This window comes from Psammomys obesus, unplaced genomic scaffold, assembly GCF_907164565.1.
Source record: "Psammomys obesus unplaced genomic scaffold, mPsaObe1.curated_primary_1811, whole genome shotgun sequence".
Classification (NCBI taxonomy): Eukaryota; Metazoa; Chordata; class Mammalia; order Rodentia; family Muridae; genus Psammomys; species Psammomys obesus.
This window is the reverse complement of record NW_026593286.1, coordinates 6,811,322-6,826,902: the sequence shown is the minus strand read 5'-3', so window position 1 is coordinate 6,826,902 and position 15,581 is coordinate 6,811,322. Positions and strand designations below refer to the sequence as shown.

Here is a 15,581-nt window from a genome sequence, read left to right as displayed (position 1 = left end):
TGTTCACCAGAGTCACCAATTTTAAAAAGGCTGAATGCTGAACTGTTTTCAGCCTTCAGTAGGAGCATGTTTGCTAGGAACACTGAAAGAAATTGCTTTGTGTGACCTCAGCCCTGACTCAGTCCATAAGTAACACTTGGGAACAAGGGTTGATATATTGGTTGACATTTTTTTTTCTTTTTTCTTATATGTGTACAAATGCTTTTCCGGCCCTGTGTGTCTGGGCATCATGTGCATGCAATGCCGACAGAGGCCAGGAGGGGGAGTCGGATACTCTAGAATTGAGAGTTACAGAAGCTTGGGAGCTACCATGTAAGTACTCAGAACCAGACTGGAGTCCTCTGGAAGAGCAGCCACTGCTAACTGCTAACCACTGAGCCATCTCTCCAGCCTTGGTTGGTTTGTTTTTTTTAAGACAGTGTCTCATGTAATCCAGGCTGGTCTTGGACTCATTATATAGCCAGAGGTGGCCTTGAACTCCGAATCCTCCTGCTTTTACCTCCAGAGTGCTTGCTCGAATTAGAGGCATGGGTCATAATGCCTGGCAAGAAACTGTCAGTGTGAGGCATGGGTCCTTCTTTCTAGGACTACATATACATTTTTTTGTTTTGAAAAATCTTTAGATTTAGTGCATGTGTGTCTTTTGCCTGAATGTGTATATGTGTGCCAAATGCATGCCTGGTTTGTCTGCAGAAACTAGGAGAAGGTATGAGATCCCCTAGAACTTGAGTTGCGGCTGGATGTGGACCCCCATGTAGGTGCTAGGAATCAAATCTGAGTCCTGCACAGGCACCAAGTACTCTTGACTGCTGAGCCATCTCCCTAACTCCAATACTAATAGGAAGGATGGGGAGTGGGGAAGACAGGGTTTTCCAGTGTAGCCCTGGCTGTCCTGGAGCTTGCTATGCCGACTAGCATTAGCCTCAGATTCACAGAGATTACTTGCCTCTGCTTTCCTAGTGTTGGGTTTGAGGGCATGCCCCACTGGGCCCACCAGAAAAGGACATTTTTGAGACAGTCTCGCTAGGCAATCTAGGTCGGCATTGAACTCAGATTTTCCTGACTCAGTCTCCAAATTACACCACCATACCTGGCTCTGTTTTGAGAGCTTTGGAACAGAGACTAGGTCATGAGCAAGTGCTGAAAGTAAACTTGACACAATTAGCAGAGAGGCTTATTTTGACTAAGGGCACATGATGTTCACCTAGCAGGGACGGGGATCAGCTTTTCATCCAGGACATTCTTTCTGGCTATGACCTGCAGTATGACTAGGAATGGATGGGGACAGCCAGTGCCTGGTCCCAGTTGGCTATGGGGGACCAGAGTAAGGGCAGGAGGGATGGAGAGAGTGATGTTTGTAGACTTGAGTCTATCCGGAGGGAGATGGAGCATGGGGACAGCTGCTCTTGTAGCCACGGCCCATCCGTACAGAGGAGTCCATCCACCCTCACATCTGATGAGTCTGTGGCAAGACAGAGCCATCAGGACCTACTCTGCCCAACTCTGTCCTTCTCATCCGATTTCAGCCCGGCAGTGGCTGCTGCCCAGCACAACCAAGTTCTCTCCGGCCTTGAGGCAAGTATTGGACAGATATACTCTTGCTGCTACTGCTCACAGTCTCACAGATTTTGCAAAGGAAACCTGGCTTTCAGTCTGTTGGCTGCTGGCTGGGGTGGGAAGATTTATCAATCCTCTGGGCCTGGTCTGCCACCTCCACAGCGTTGTTTCTTGAATGTGTGACTCAAAACTTGAAGTTCTTCCTGCCTCTTCCTTCTGGAAACTACCGGAAAGTGACGAGCTCACTTCTTCCAGCAAGGTGTCTCCACCACTTACCGTCTGCTGCCTGAAGGCAAGCTCAGGAAATGGGAGTCAAGGTTTAGGGCTTAATGGATTGGCACACGGTCTGTTCTTGATAAACAATAGCTTAAAAAGAAAAACTGGGTCAAGGGAGCAGGACGAAAATGAAGATGTGTGTGTGTGTGTGTGTGTGTGTGTGTGTGTGTGTGTGTGTGTGTATATGTGTGTGACACTGTCGACGAATTAACTCATTGAAGAAGAAGAGGAAGACGAAGAAAAGAAAGACTATCAAGGAGCAAGGAACAGCGCACCTAGACAGGGGTTCTTGAAACATAAGAAAAGAATTTCCAGGGAAGGTAAAGGGTCAAGTGCCCCATAAAAGCAAGAAGCATGGGAGGAGCCCCAGAAAGAGACAGAGGGGAGGCAGCAGCTTTGAAGTGAGGAGGACAAGGAGAGGTAAGACACTTCCAGAAAGCCTGAAACATAGAGGGACAGGAGTGAAAGACTATGCAAGGCTGAAGCCAAAGCCAGGCGTGGTGGCGCACACCTATAATCCCAGCACTCAGGGAGGCAGAGGCATAGGATCTCCATAAGTTTAAGGCCAGCCTGGTCTACAGAGCTAGTCCAAGGCAGCCAAGACTACACAGGGAAACCCTGTCTCGAAAAACAAAAAAAGTTAAAACCAAGCAAAGCTGAAGACAAGACTTCCCCCCCCCCCCCCCTTTTTTTTTTTTTTTTAAGATTTACTTATTTATTATTTACATAGCGTTCTGCCTGCATGTGTGTCTGCAGGCCAGCAGAGGGCACCAGATCTCACTATAGATGGCTATGAGCCACCATGTGGTTGCTGGAATTGAACTCAGGACCTCATCTCTCCAGATCCTTCTTTTCTTAAAAAACAAACAAAAATGTATATATGAGTATTTTGCCTGCATGTATGTGTGAGCTCCACGCGCAGGCCTAGTACCTGTTGGGGGCAGAAATGAGGCCTGCTGCCCTGGAACTGCATTACAGATGGTTGTGAGCTGTCATATGGATGGTAGCTCTGAGTTCTCTCCAGCCCCATCTTTTCTTGCTTATTTTCAGATTGATGTGTTCTAATATGCATGAATGCTTGCCTGTTCATAGGTATGTGCGTTGGGTATGTGTCTGGTGCTCATGGAGGTCAGAAGAGGGTGCGGGATCTCCCAGACCTGGAGTTAGGTACTAACCACAGTTGCCATGTGGGTGCTGGGAACTGAACTGAGGTCCTCTGCAAGAGTAGTAAGTACTCCTAACTGCCAAGCCATCTCTGCAGTCCCCTTATTTTTTTTTAATGTTGTGTCTGTGAGTGTGGGTACCCATGGAGGCCTGAGGCATTAAATGCCCTGGGCTGGAGCTATGGGCAGTTGTGAGGCAGCCAGAGCAGGTGCTGGGCTCCTCTGCAAGGGAGTTACTCTATTTTAACAAAAGCCATCTTTCCAGCCCTCTTATTTTCAAAAATATAGTTAGGGCTGGGGCTGTCACTCAATGGTAGAATACATGTTCAGCATGTGTAAGGCCTAGTCCTAGCACCTTAGAAAAAAAAACCAACCTACCAAACAACAACCAACCAATTTGGTGGGTAAGCAGTAAAGAGGGCTTTCTTGATTTTGTTTGTCCTCAGGAACATCTCTTCCTGTAAATCCCCATCTTACAAAAACCATTTGTCATATCCTCCTCCTCCTGCTGAGGGGGTTTAGTCAAGACAGACCTGTGTGGAGCACAGCCTCTTACGGATACATAGAATGGTCTCCGAGTGTGGCCTGAATCCCCCACGCAGGTCAAACTCAGTGCCTGGTACATCTGCCACCGCAAAAGAACACCAGGGCCCTCATGATGGACCATAAGGTGAAGGTGCTCCCTCCAACCCTTCTGCCTAAGTTCAGTCCCTGGAACCCCATAGTGGAAGGTGACACCAACTCACTCAGGTCAGCTTTTGACTCCACCCTGGTGTATGTACCCGGGATAAACATTGAAAACTTAAGAAGAGCAGCGTGCAGCTGGTGTGGTGGCCGCAGCCATGTGAGGGAGAGGCAGCGTGGATGGTGATGAGTTTGAGGCTAGCCTGCGAGATGCTGGGCCCCACCCCCAGGGTTTCTTTATATAGCCCTGGCTGCCCAGGAACTCACTCTGTAGACCAGGCTGGCCTCAAACTTGAAGATCCACCTCCCTCTGCCTCCCATCCCCCAAAAATTTTTAAAAGGGCTCAAGATATTGGCAAGTGATACAATGGGGAGAAAGGTGAGAGGGCTTCAGCAAAACTGTGCTGATCTTTCCCCAAAGAAATCTGTTCTCTCACCCAAACCTGTCTAAGGCTGTGTGGCCTGGCATCCCCTCCTCTCCTTAGTGATCCAAGCTAACGCTTCCCCTCAGTGTGCACAGGACTGAAGTGGGTCTGCTCAGAGATCCTGGGCTGGCTTGGGGCTGTCCTCACGTATGCTTGTTTCTCTAGCAGTTCAAAGGTCGCATTAATGGGTCTTAGAGTAGTCTGCAGACTGTCTACACCAGGTACCAGGGTGTTTTCTTTTCCTGCAGGACTGGGCATTGCAGCCTTGAGCTCTACCCCTGAGCACAGCCTCAGCCTGACTCTGAAATCAGAATCTCTGGGGACCTAAGCAAGTACCTACTGACTTTTGAAAACCAGTGGCCACATAGTGTGCCGGCCTTTGTCGACATGTTTCTTCCAATACACTTCCAGAGGTTTCAGAGTATCTAGAAAATATTTAGTTGGCCTTCAGCCAACTGGGTATCAATTCCGACCTCAGCTTGCATTCACCCTGTAAAAGCTGACCTGGGGGCTGGGGAGATGGCTTCCTGGCTTAAGAGCGCTCTTGAGGAGGATCTGAGCTCCATTCCCAGCACCCACATGAGTCCTGTAACTCTAGCTCCAGGGGAATCAGACACCTCTGGCCTCTTCAGGCACCTGTATTCACGTGCACATAATCACACATAAAATTAACAATAAAAATACATCTTTAATAAAAAAAAGCTGACACTGACGACCAACCTAGGGGTCATCAGACCTGCACAATCCTCACAGGTCTCATAACCTCTCTTTGCCTGTGTTCATTCATTGTCTGTGCTAACTCTCGCCTCTCCTCCAAGCCCCCAGCGTCCTGCTGTTCTCTGTGGGCTCACAGCTCACGGCACGGCTCACTGTCCTCACTGCTGTTTCAGGAGAACTGTTTCTTGAACATATGTATCCTACCCCAGAGACAGGTAGCTCCAGAGAGTACCTGAGGTATAATTCCTTTTCTGCTTTTCTCAGAGAAGCTAGCAATCAGCACGTTTTGCCTGGATGAGACAATGGAGAAGTCTTTTCTCTTGAGTCAGGGTCTCATGTAGCCTAGGCTGGCCTCAAGCTTGCTATGCAGCTGAGGATGACCTTGAACTGATCTTCCTGCCCTCACCTCCCCCGTGCTAGGGGAGTCATCATGCCTGTTCCCGGAAGCGTTTTCCAGGTATGATTTTCTCCACCATGTGTCCAGCACTGGTGAGCACTCCCTGAGAGAATTCTGAGAGCACATATGGTTCAGGAAAACAGAAGACAGTCTATGCCGAGAAGAGCTGTGGTTCAAGAAGACCAAGGAAACCTTAATTCATTTTCATCTTTTTTCTTTTTTCCACCTGTGTGTATGTGTGTGGGAAAGAGAGAGAGAGATAGAGAGAGAGGAGAAACAGAGAGAGTAGAGGGACAGAAAGAGAGGGAGGGAGAAAGAGAAGGAGAGAGATCCTCACATACTTAGGCAATCTTAAACATACTCTGTAGCTGGAGCTGACCTTCCTGTCTCCCACTGTGGAATGCTGGGATTACAGGTGTGTGCCACCACCACACCCAGCTACATCCCTAACCCCTCACTTTGTTTTTTCTAATATAGTTTTGGATCTTGAAGAGTTTTCTAGGAAGAGATGTAGCTCAGTTGGTCCACTGCTTCTCTAGCATTCACAAAGCCCTGGATTTGAACCCTAGCACCCCGTAAACCTTATGTGGTATCACACACCTGCATTCCAGTACTGAGAAGGTAGAGAGAGGATCAGAAGTTTAAGATCATACTTGAAGCTAGAGCCAGCATGAGGTTGGCCTGGGCTACATGAGACCTTCCCTGAAAAAAAAAAAAAGAAAACAAAACAAGCGTTCCATGATAACATAAGAAACCATCACAGAAAATTGGTGTGGAGACACTCAGAATATATAGTATCTTCTCCTCACCCAAAGTAACATACAGGGACAGGCAATGGACTCGGAAGGAAGGTGGGAGCTAGGGAGCCTGGTTACACTAAAGAGCCAGGTAGTGCCCTCCAGTCTCAGGTCTACCCTTCTGTTGCCAGGTAACTTGAAATTGTAGGTATTCTGTGAAGGACAGTGAACTCTGTGGCCCAGTCCCTGTCTAAGCGCTCCTGTGGTTCTCTGTGTCAGGCCCGGGCACACTGCAGAAGGACTGTGCCCCTGCCATGCTGGCTTTCGCTAAGCCTCGCCCCAGCCCACTGTTTCCCTTTCTTCTGACGTCTGCTTCCAGAAGCAGCAGGTGGAGACATCTGGGAATGAATGAAAGCTATCAGTCTGCTTCTGGAGTGAAACACAAACCCTTCTTCCTTCAGGAAGACAGATTCACAGCTCAGAAAAGAAAGAGAGATGGAAGCAGTACCATGCTAAAGACTGTAGGAATATTTTAATGCTTTAATTACATTATGTAATAATAATAGTCTATTTTACAAGTTAAAGGTATGAGAATGTATGAAATAGAAGTGGTAGGAAAAAACCTAAATGGGTCAGAAAGGTAATTTTTTTCAAAACTGGAGGCCAAAGAAAGCCTGTAGGGCCCACGGAGGAGGTGGGGCAGGTGACACGCACAGTGTGGTTCCTGGTGTGGGTCTGCTCCCGTGTTCGTACTAGGAAGGCTTGTCCCCTGCCCTGGGCTGGGGTTGGGAGTTTAGTCTTGTCAGTGAGGATGGAGGTTTGGGAGGAAAAGCCAACTGGCTACCTATACAGAGCTGGTCTCCTGGTGCCACAGGTGGGTTCTGTGTGGAAGGAGTCAGCTGGAGTATCAAAAATCAACTGTGTAGAGGAAAAATGTAGAGCTTCCTCCTGCCCCGTTCCAGATTCTTGGAAGTGCACTCGAGTTCTTCTCTCAAATGTAGAAAAGCCTCACTCTGGAGGTGCTGACAAGAAGATCGTCGTCAAAAAACTTTGTCTCTATGATGACATTGCCCCTGTGGGAGAGAACGGAGAGGGCCAAGAGAGTGAGGGCCGCAGGCCGCGGCCCCACGTGTGCATTGGGGATGAGCACACGTACCACGCAGAGCCTTGTTACACTACAGGCCTTGCTCAGAGCCAGGCGTGCGGTGCGCAGCCCACACCGTATCCACACGGCCAGGCAGGAGGATCCCAGTTCAAGGCTACTCTGGGCTGTATAGTGAGGCTCTGTGTCATAGGAGAACAAAGTCAGGCACGGTGGTGCACACCTCCAGTCCCAGCACCAGGGAGGAAGAGGCCGGCGGCTCTGTGAGGTCCAGGCCACCCAAGGCTGCAAAGTGAGGCCATGTCTCAAAACAGAAAGCAAAGCAAAACAAAACATAATTAATTAAAAAGTGTTGTCTGCATGGGTTAGAGTCCCACAGCATTTAACTCACACGACTAGTTTTTTCCCAACAAGTGCAAGAGTGTGCCTTCCATCTTGGCACACTAAGGTCTTTGCAGGGGCTCTGCATACAGATCCCATGGACCCCTCTGGCTGGGTTACTAATGGCTGGCTGCAGATCCTGGGCTGACCTCAGGATGGCAGCTTTTCCTACAATACTGCCTAACGCTGGCAGCTAGGGTACGGCCTGCCCTGCAGCACTCCCCTGACTTTGGGTGATGGCTCGCTGCTCTTCCACTGTGAACAATCCCCTCTTCCAGCGCCTGGGTCAGCTGAGCGACTCCCTCTCACCTTATAAAGGGGTGCCACAGTGTTCTAGTCATGCCAATCAGATTCTTTTCCCTGAATAGCATCCTTCTTCAGCTACTCCTTGAGGAAGAAGTAACAGGTTCTTTCCCTCATCTCTTCCAAGCTGCCCAGGTCCCTACTTGGTTTAACTCCATTCTATTAGCCAGGGCTTGCTTCTGTGGTTTACGACCACAGAGTCTTAAATGAGGCTCCTGCACAGTGAGGGCGGGGGTCACTTTTCTGAGTGATTAGATGGTTATCTCAGTGGCCCATTCTGTTTTCCTTTTCTGGCCATGCCAGAGTGGACCTAGAACCCTGTGCATGCCAGGCAAGAATATTCCCAATGAGCCATAAATGGCAGTGCTCCCATTTATAAAACGGAATATTGCTGCCATACCAAATCTGTCTGAGGGTTTTAAGCATATTTATTTTTAAAAATAATTATTTTAAGGATGGGCATGGTGGCACATGCCCTTAATCCCAGTACTCAGGGGACAGAGGAAGGCAGATCTCTGTGAGTTTGAGGCCAGCCAGGTTTACAGAATGAGTTCCAGCACAGCCAGGACTACATAGAGAGACCCTGTCTTAAAAACAGTTAAAAATAAAAAGTAATTTTATTTTATGTGTACGGATGTTTTTGCCTGCGTGTTAATGTGCCCCAACACGCGTGCCTGGTGCCTGTGGAGGCTAGAGAGGGCATTAGGTCCCATGGAATTGGAGCTATAGAGAGTTGAGAGTTGCCCTGTGGGTGCTGGCAATCACACTTGAGTCCTCTGGAAAAGCATCCAACACTCCGACTACTGAGCCATCTCCCCAGCCTCTCTATAGCGCTTTTATACATTTGATGTGGTTTTCATGAAGGATCTCCTGGCAGAAGATCCAGTGTTACACAATTGTGAGTGGGTACAAACTTTTAGACAGCACGACTACTGAAACTTTTTTTTTTTTGGCAGTGTCGGATATAGAACTCACACATGTTAAGCATGTTCTCTACCACTGAGGTACAACTCCAGGCCTCCTGAAGTATTTAAAGACTCTGTCTTTTCCCCAGAGAAGGTGGCAAGTGGCAGCTGCTGACGGTGTCTTTACATTTTTATCTTATATTACTGTGTATCTGTAGCTGATGTGTGTTAGTGTGGGAACATTTGGTATGTGCCATGGTCCATGTGTGGAGCTCAAAGGACAACTTTCAAAGACTGTTTTCTCCTTCTGGCTTAGGGTTCCAGAGATCAAACTTAAGTCGGCAGGTCTTGTCAGGCCTTGACAGTTGCTTTTGACAATACAAACGAACTGTTCTTTGATCAGGAAGCACAGTTACTAAATTCTAGGCCAGTCTCTGAAAAGCTATGCTCAAATATAAGATGGGGCACTTTGGCGGATGTGTTAAGGGTCCAGACAGCTTACAGAGGCTCGAGGGGAGTGTGAAATCGCAAGATTTGACATTTGTTTTGTGCCAGTTCTCTTCCACATTTTCTCTTTTGGAGACAAGGTTTCTCTGTGTAGTCTTGGCTCTCCTAGACTCACTTTGTAGAGCAGGCTGGCCTCAAACTCACAGAGATCCACCTGCCTCTGCTTCCTGAGTGCTGGGATTACAGGTGTGAGCCACTGCACCCGGCACATCGTCTCAATTTTTTATCTTTACTTTATCCGTGAAAGTAAGACTCAGCAAGATAAGACATCATCGTCCATGGAGACAAGTAGTCACGGTAAACTGGAAATTTAAAATGTGGTCTAAAGTTTTTGAACTGCTATTTTTCATAGGACGAAAGTCAGGATCCTCAACATACCACTGGACACTCTTTTAGTGTTCTCTCTCTAGTTCTCTGCCTAGGAATAACACCTTGGAGTTGCACCTGCCTGAAAGCCTGGCCTGAGACACGTTTTGACATCTCCTGGGCCTTCACTCACGTTAGGACGCTGGCAGGCATCATCTGGGACTCAGGCGCTGCTTCTATCAAGGACTGCCAAGTGTTTGTGGAGTTAGGGATCACAAAGCCAAACTCGAAGAACCACTCTGAAGGGAGAAGGAAAAGCCAGTGAGCAGGTGCTACTGTGGGCATGGGGAGCCACAGGCTATGCGTCCTCTCCTTTAGAGCGGGCTCATCCTGTCTAAAAACATGAAGGTAACCTGTCAGAGCCCTCCTAAACCAGAGGCCCACAAAAGGACACCGAGACCTTCACAGACCATCTTCACATCTGTGCCACAGGCTTGCTTCCTATGGTGTCTAATAGACGGGAATCAGGGAGCAGGACACATGCTAAGCGGGATTTTCCTAGGAGTAGCGAGATTTGCAGTGAAAGGCAGATAGGCCTTTGGAATCTCAGCTCTATGGTGCCTACATGTTCTCTTACGTTTTGCCTACTCAGTGCAGAGGCCTTACCACACACAGCTGAGGATGTGGAGGTGGCGTCCTATACTACCTTCTACATAATTGCTCCTTCCAGGCTCAGTGTAATACTACACCAGGCGCAGGCGCCCAAGCTTCCACTGCTACAGAGCTCAAAGCCCCTTTTGTGTCCAGCCTTGCTTTGCTTTGTTTTCACTGGAGTCCCCAGTGTTGTAGAATGTAGAAATTCTTTCAGTTATGAAACCAGTGTTTTCAAAGCACTGCTCTGCCTTTTGCCCCTATCCTCCTAGCCACGTGTGCTGGTTCAGGCACACATGTAGCAGAGTACCTTCTAGGCATTGTCCTTTGAAGTAAACTTTTTGTTCCAGGCGGAATTTTTCCATTTGCTCTGCTGAAGAAAAGTTCAGTTCTCGAGACACTGCCTTGCACTTGAGGATTTTCTTGGGCACACGGGCTGATGAGAGAGAGAGAGATATTGGTACCCTTCTAGATGAGAACCTCAAGAATATGATGCTTCAGCTTCCAGGGAGTGCCTCTGGCTGCCTTAGAGAATCCGTTATATTAGTTAAATTTCATTAGATGCCTTGGTAACTGCATTACATTCCAACTGAAAGCAGAGGTCTTGTTGGTCAACACATGTGATGTGTTAAGGAACACGAGATCTGGTGTCTCCACAGGCCTCACCTAGCTGCTCTTGGCAGGCAAGGGCTGTGAACATACTCTCTATGCAGGCCGCGTGGTGCCTTCCCTATAGTATGATTCCTCAAAATGCTTTCCCTTTTCTTTTTTCCTTCAGAGAGACAAAAATGAAAATTTTCTTTCGGAAAAAGTTGAAATCTTAGATTTTTTTTTTTTTTTTCTTTTTGAGACAGGGTCTCCCTCATGTGGTCCAAATTGGTTTTGAGTTAGCTAGGTAGCTGACGCTGGCCTTGAACTCCTGATTTTCCTGCCTCAACTTGCAAAGTGCTGGGATTATAGGAATATGCCATCACATCCAGATCTGGGTATGGTCCAATGCTAAAGTGGATTTGGGGAAATGAAAGACATGTAAAAGAAGAATGAGAAGTGTTGTTTCTGTTCGCCTGTAGCGCTCACTTGTCTAGTAGCTGGGTGTTTACTTAGCTTAGATGCCAGGGTCAGTTCTGGCACTGGGCATAGCTTGTGCATTCAAGGGGCTGCAAAGTACCTTCATGCTCCACACCAGGCACAGACAGGTCTTCTGTTCCTTGCCAGAGTATCTTCCCTGTTTCAGCATCCCGAAGGTTCATCCAATTTCTGATCAAATATGATTAAGGGAAAATAAGGCTCTGAGAGTGACTCCTACTTTGCTCCTATCTTTTTTTTTTTTTTTTTTTTTTAAATCTTGCTTATTTTGTAGCAAGTCTGTCAAACTTCTCTATGCCAAGTACATGCAGGAGAGTTCAAAAGATAGTTAAAGAAAGAGGCAGAGGCTGGAGAGATTTTTATCTGCATCATCTTAATAAGAGTTCAGAGACACGAACTAAGATATAGCTCAGTGGTAGAGAGCTTGCTTAGAACCTTCCAGGTCCTGGTGCAATCCCCAGCATTGTGGGGGGGGGGGAGGGGAGAAAAGAACTCAAAGATAGCAACTAGAATGTGTAGCAAGGGCTAGAAGAAAGAATATTGAAAAAAAAAAATCTCATCAACCAAATGGTAAAGACACAGCAGGTCAGATATCAGGGTGCTGCCAAAGAACTGAGCCATTTAGAGTCCATTCAGAAGACCACAGTCTGGGAGTGTCTCCCACTAGCACGGACTCTCAATAGCTTTTTGGTATCCTGCTTTTATGTGCAAGAAGACAGTGAGAACTGGCAAGGTGGTTCAGCAGGTAAAAGTGCTTGCTGCATGAGCCTGACAACCTGGATCTCACAGTGGAGGTGCTGGACAGATCCTCAAAACTCCCCTCTGACCTCTCTGACCTCCACAAAAGTGTTGTGGCACACAGACATACACAGACAGAGAGAGACCCAGAGAGACAGAGACACACAGACTGGACAGCAAGAATCATTAGAAATCAAGATATTTATTAGGAAGTGTAGTGAGAATTTTGGTTTCTTAAAAAACCCAGTTATATTATGTGAATGTTTTTGTTTTACTTCCAGGGTGTGGGATATGGGGCTGCTTCAGACTGTCCCCACTGGCTAACTGTGATTGTCTTGTGCTCTAGGAGGGACATGATTTTTGCCAGTTGCAGATAGTTTAATTCTGGGTACTCTGGAGATGGTATAAATGGGTCTTGAGAGGGCCTGTGCCCTGTTAGCATTAGAGACCAGATTTCCCATTATGCCCGCACAACATTGGGCACCACCTGTAGGCATATTTTTTTGGTCTACTTTATTGGGTTCCTATATCTATCACCTTTCCAAACCCTATTCCACCCCAGTCCCCTCCAACCTCACCCCAACACTAGGTAGGAGAAAACAGTTAAAGAGGAAAGGGGAGTAGACCTCTTTAGACTACTTCCTGCTGTTTAAGGGCAGTGAGTTCTCTGGGGCAAGTCCAATCTTTGCTGTCGGAGTATCTGACGTTAAGGTGTAGACCCCTCCCATGTACAGCTGGGGCAAGCACATGGTTTAGGCCTGGACACTGGAGACCACAGTTCCGGGGTCCTGAAAATAGCATTGCATAAGCACTTGAGGAAGAGTTTTCCATGTGGGCTTGTATGACAGCATCAACTTGCCCTTTCCTGCTGTGTGGCTCTTGGTGCAGGTCCTGGTCCTTATCCTTTTGGGCAGATCTGTGCCACACTCTCCTATTGTTTGACTCGAGGTCAGCTGAGGGCCCTGCACAGCTCAGCTGCTGGGCCTCACACGGGTGACGGGATGACATTCACCTGGAGGAGGTCTACTTTTTTGCTGTTATATACACAAGATGCATTTGGGCTGTCCGGCAGCCTAGAGACACTGAGTAGCTAGGCCAGAAGTCAGGGTTATGCTCGCTTTTCTTCTCGGGGTGTGAGAGTCCTAGCCAGTTCTCCCAGGTGCTTTACAAGCTTCTGGCCACTGCTTGGTTCACATCCAATGCTCCACACTTCAAACTAATTAACTAACCTGTTGTTCTGGGGGTAGAATCCTGGGCTTTCCACATGGTAACAAACATTCTACAACTAAGTTAAACCTTTTATTTGGAGTAACTGAATTTAAATACATCTTTCATGTGTGCATTTCTACTTAGGTCATAGCTTACAATTTTAAGAGCTACAAGTCTGCCTACCTGTCCCTGTATATATAAGGGAAAGCCCCTCTGTTCTAAGACAGGGACCAACTGACACTGTTGCCCTGTCAACTCACTCTGAGCTCAGACTTGGCCTAGATGCCTTAAGCCCCATGTTTTCAGAAGACACAGTCCTTAGTTGGCCTGCTCTGCAAAGGCCTCTCAATACCTCACAGTAGTGTCCCATGTACCCACTGCAGCAACACACTCATCAGACTGTCTGCAAGTTAAAAAACAAGACCAAATACAAATGGCAATTATCTCTACAATTCCTGACTCACAGGCAGCCAAGCATTCTTAGCAAAAAGCTACAGCTCTTAAAAAAAAAAAAAAAACCTTGAAGAAACCTTGAGCTGCATCTGGATGAGAAAATGCCCCTGGCTCCGGTCAACAAGAAACCCTGGGATGCAAAAGGTTTATTTTTATTAAAATTATATGTATCTCACAACAGTTTAGAAAAAAAAAAAAGAGGCCATAATTTGAAAGAGAGCAATTTAAAAGGTACATGGGAGGATTTGGAAGAAAGGAAAGGGGAAAATGATGTAATTATATTATAATGTCAAAAATAAAGTTATGTGTACGTGTGTGGGTATCCATGGAGGCCAGAGATCTCTCTCCTGGGGCTAGCATCGAAGGTGGTTGTGAGCTGCCTTATGTGACTGCTGGGAACTGAACTCAGGTCCTCTGGAAGAGTAGGTCCAATGTTCTTAACATCTTAGCTATCTCTCCAACTCTTTATCTTCAATTGTGTGTGTTTCCGTGTGGGCTGTGCATGTGAGTACAGGTGCCCAGAGAGTTCAAAGGCCTTGGCTGTCTTAGAACTGGGGTTACAGGAGGCTCACAACTGCTTGTAACTGCAGTTCCAGGGACCCTGGTGCCCTTTTCTGGCCTCTACATGCACTGCACACAAGTTGTGCACAGTCATACATGCAGCTAAATACTAAAACACATACAATTTTTTTCTTGGTTATCTCAACAATTCCCATTTCTTTCATCTGAAAACTGCCAGTGTCTAAATAAGAGTTCCAATCCAAAGTCACAGGGCCTTATCAGATTTTATCTACTGTAAACAACAGAAAAAGCACTATAAAAGGGTTCTATTCAGGGGTGGTGGAGTGAAAGTGACTGAGGCCCCTGTAAGTTCTGAAGCTTTAGGAATGAAAAGCAAGGCTGGGGCACAGTGGTGGGAGAGCTTTTCAGTGTCTTGGGTTCTCTGGGTTCATTCTTAGACTCGAGGAAGGAATTGGGAAGAGGGACAGACAGACTGGCAGGCAGGCAGGCAGACTGTCTTGGAACTACTCCAGCAACCAAACAAACTGATTCACAGGCCTGTAATCTTAGCATGTAGAAGGCTGAAGCAGACTTGAGTCTGAGGCTTTGTCTCAAAAAACCAAAAACATAACAGAACAAGCTAAACCAAAAAACCAACCAAACAAAAACTCCGCAAACAATGAGAACAGCTGGCCATTAAAAGTGAAAGACAAGCTCTGATGGCTGATCATCTTGTTGATGATCATCTTTTTGCTTGGGGGCTGGAGAGATGGCTCAGCAGTCAAGAGCACTTGCTGTTCTTTCTAGAGGCCTCAAGTTCAATTCCCAGCATCCATACGGCAGCTCACAGCCCTCTTTTGACTCCAGTGGGTCCTGCATGCAAGTACACGGACATACATGAAGGTACAATACCTATACACATAGAATTCCAAAATAAAAATAAAGAAAACAGTTGTGCTTCAGTAGCTTTTTGTTAAGCAGGATTTCCAGAGGAAAAAGTGACCTGAGTTTTAAGGCTCAAAGGTCAAGTCAAATCCAATCTAGAGCAAGGATTAGGTTGGCAGGCTTTAAAGGAGGGGGTGCTGGACTCTATTTATAAACACCGTGCTCTGGGTCAGGCAGGTCATCCGGCTCCCTGGTGTGTTTGTGAGGAGGATGAGCAGGGGAATACGCCTTTGCTACTGGCCGGCTCTCGCAGGGGAGCGAGGCTTGGTATCAGGGTTCCCTCGTTTGGGACCAGGCCAAGTAATAATATGCCCTCACATGTAAAAGCACCAACAGCTTTAAAGATAAGCGTCTGGGTTGCTGAAGGTGCTCACCACTCAGCCTGGCTCTCTGAGTTCAATCCCTGGTACCCGAATGGTGAAAAGAAGGAAGCCATTTCCATGAGTTGTCCTGACCATCACATGTAATCTGGGGCATTCATGTGTATGCACACACACACACACACACACACACACACACACACACACACACACACACA

The 15,581-nt window shown here is 47.2% G+C and overlaps 1 protein-coding gene across 1 annotated transcript in view; it reads right to left on the bottom strand.

Moving 5' to 3' along the window:
• Positions 1–6,476: 6,476 nt before the first annotated feature.
• The window catches only part of Pde6d (phosphodiesterase 6D), a 35,873-nt gene continuing 26,768 nt past the window's right edge, over positions 6,477–15,581 (bottom strand). Inside the window, exons 2-5 of the mRNA XM_055616999.1 lie at positions 11,280–11,368; positions 10,422–10,547; positions 9,654–9,759; positions 6,477–7,029 (exon numbers count right to left, since the gene is read on the bottom strand). Coding sequence (XP_055472974.1) covers positions 6,948–7,029; positions 9,654–9,759; positions 10,422–10,547; positions 11,280–11,368 — 403 coding nt within the window. The 3' untranslated portion in view covers positions 6,477–6,947. The remainder of the gene's footprint in view (positions 7,030–9,653; positions 9,760–10,421; positions 10,548–11,279; positions 11,369–15,581) is intronic.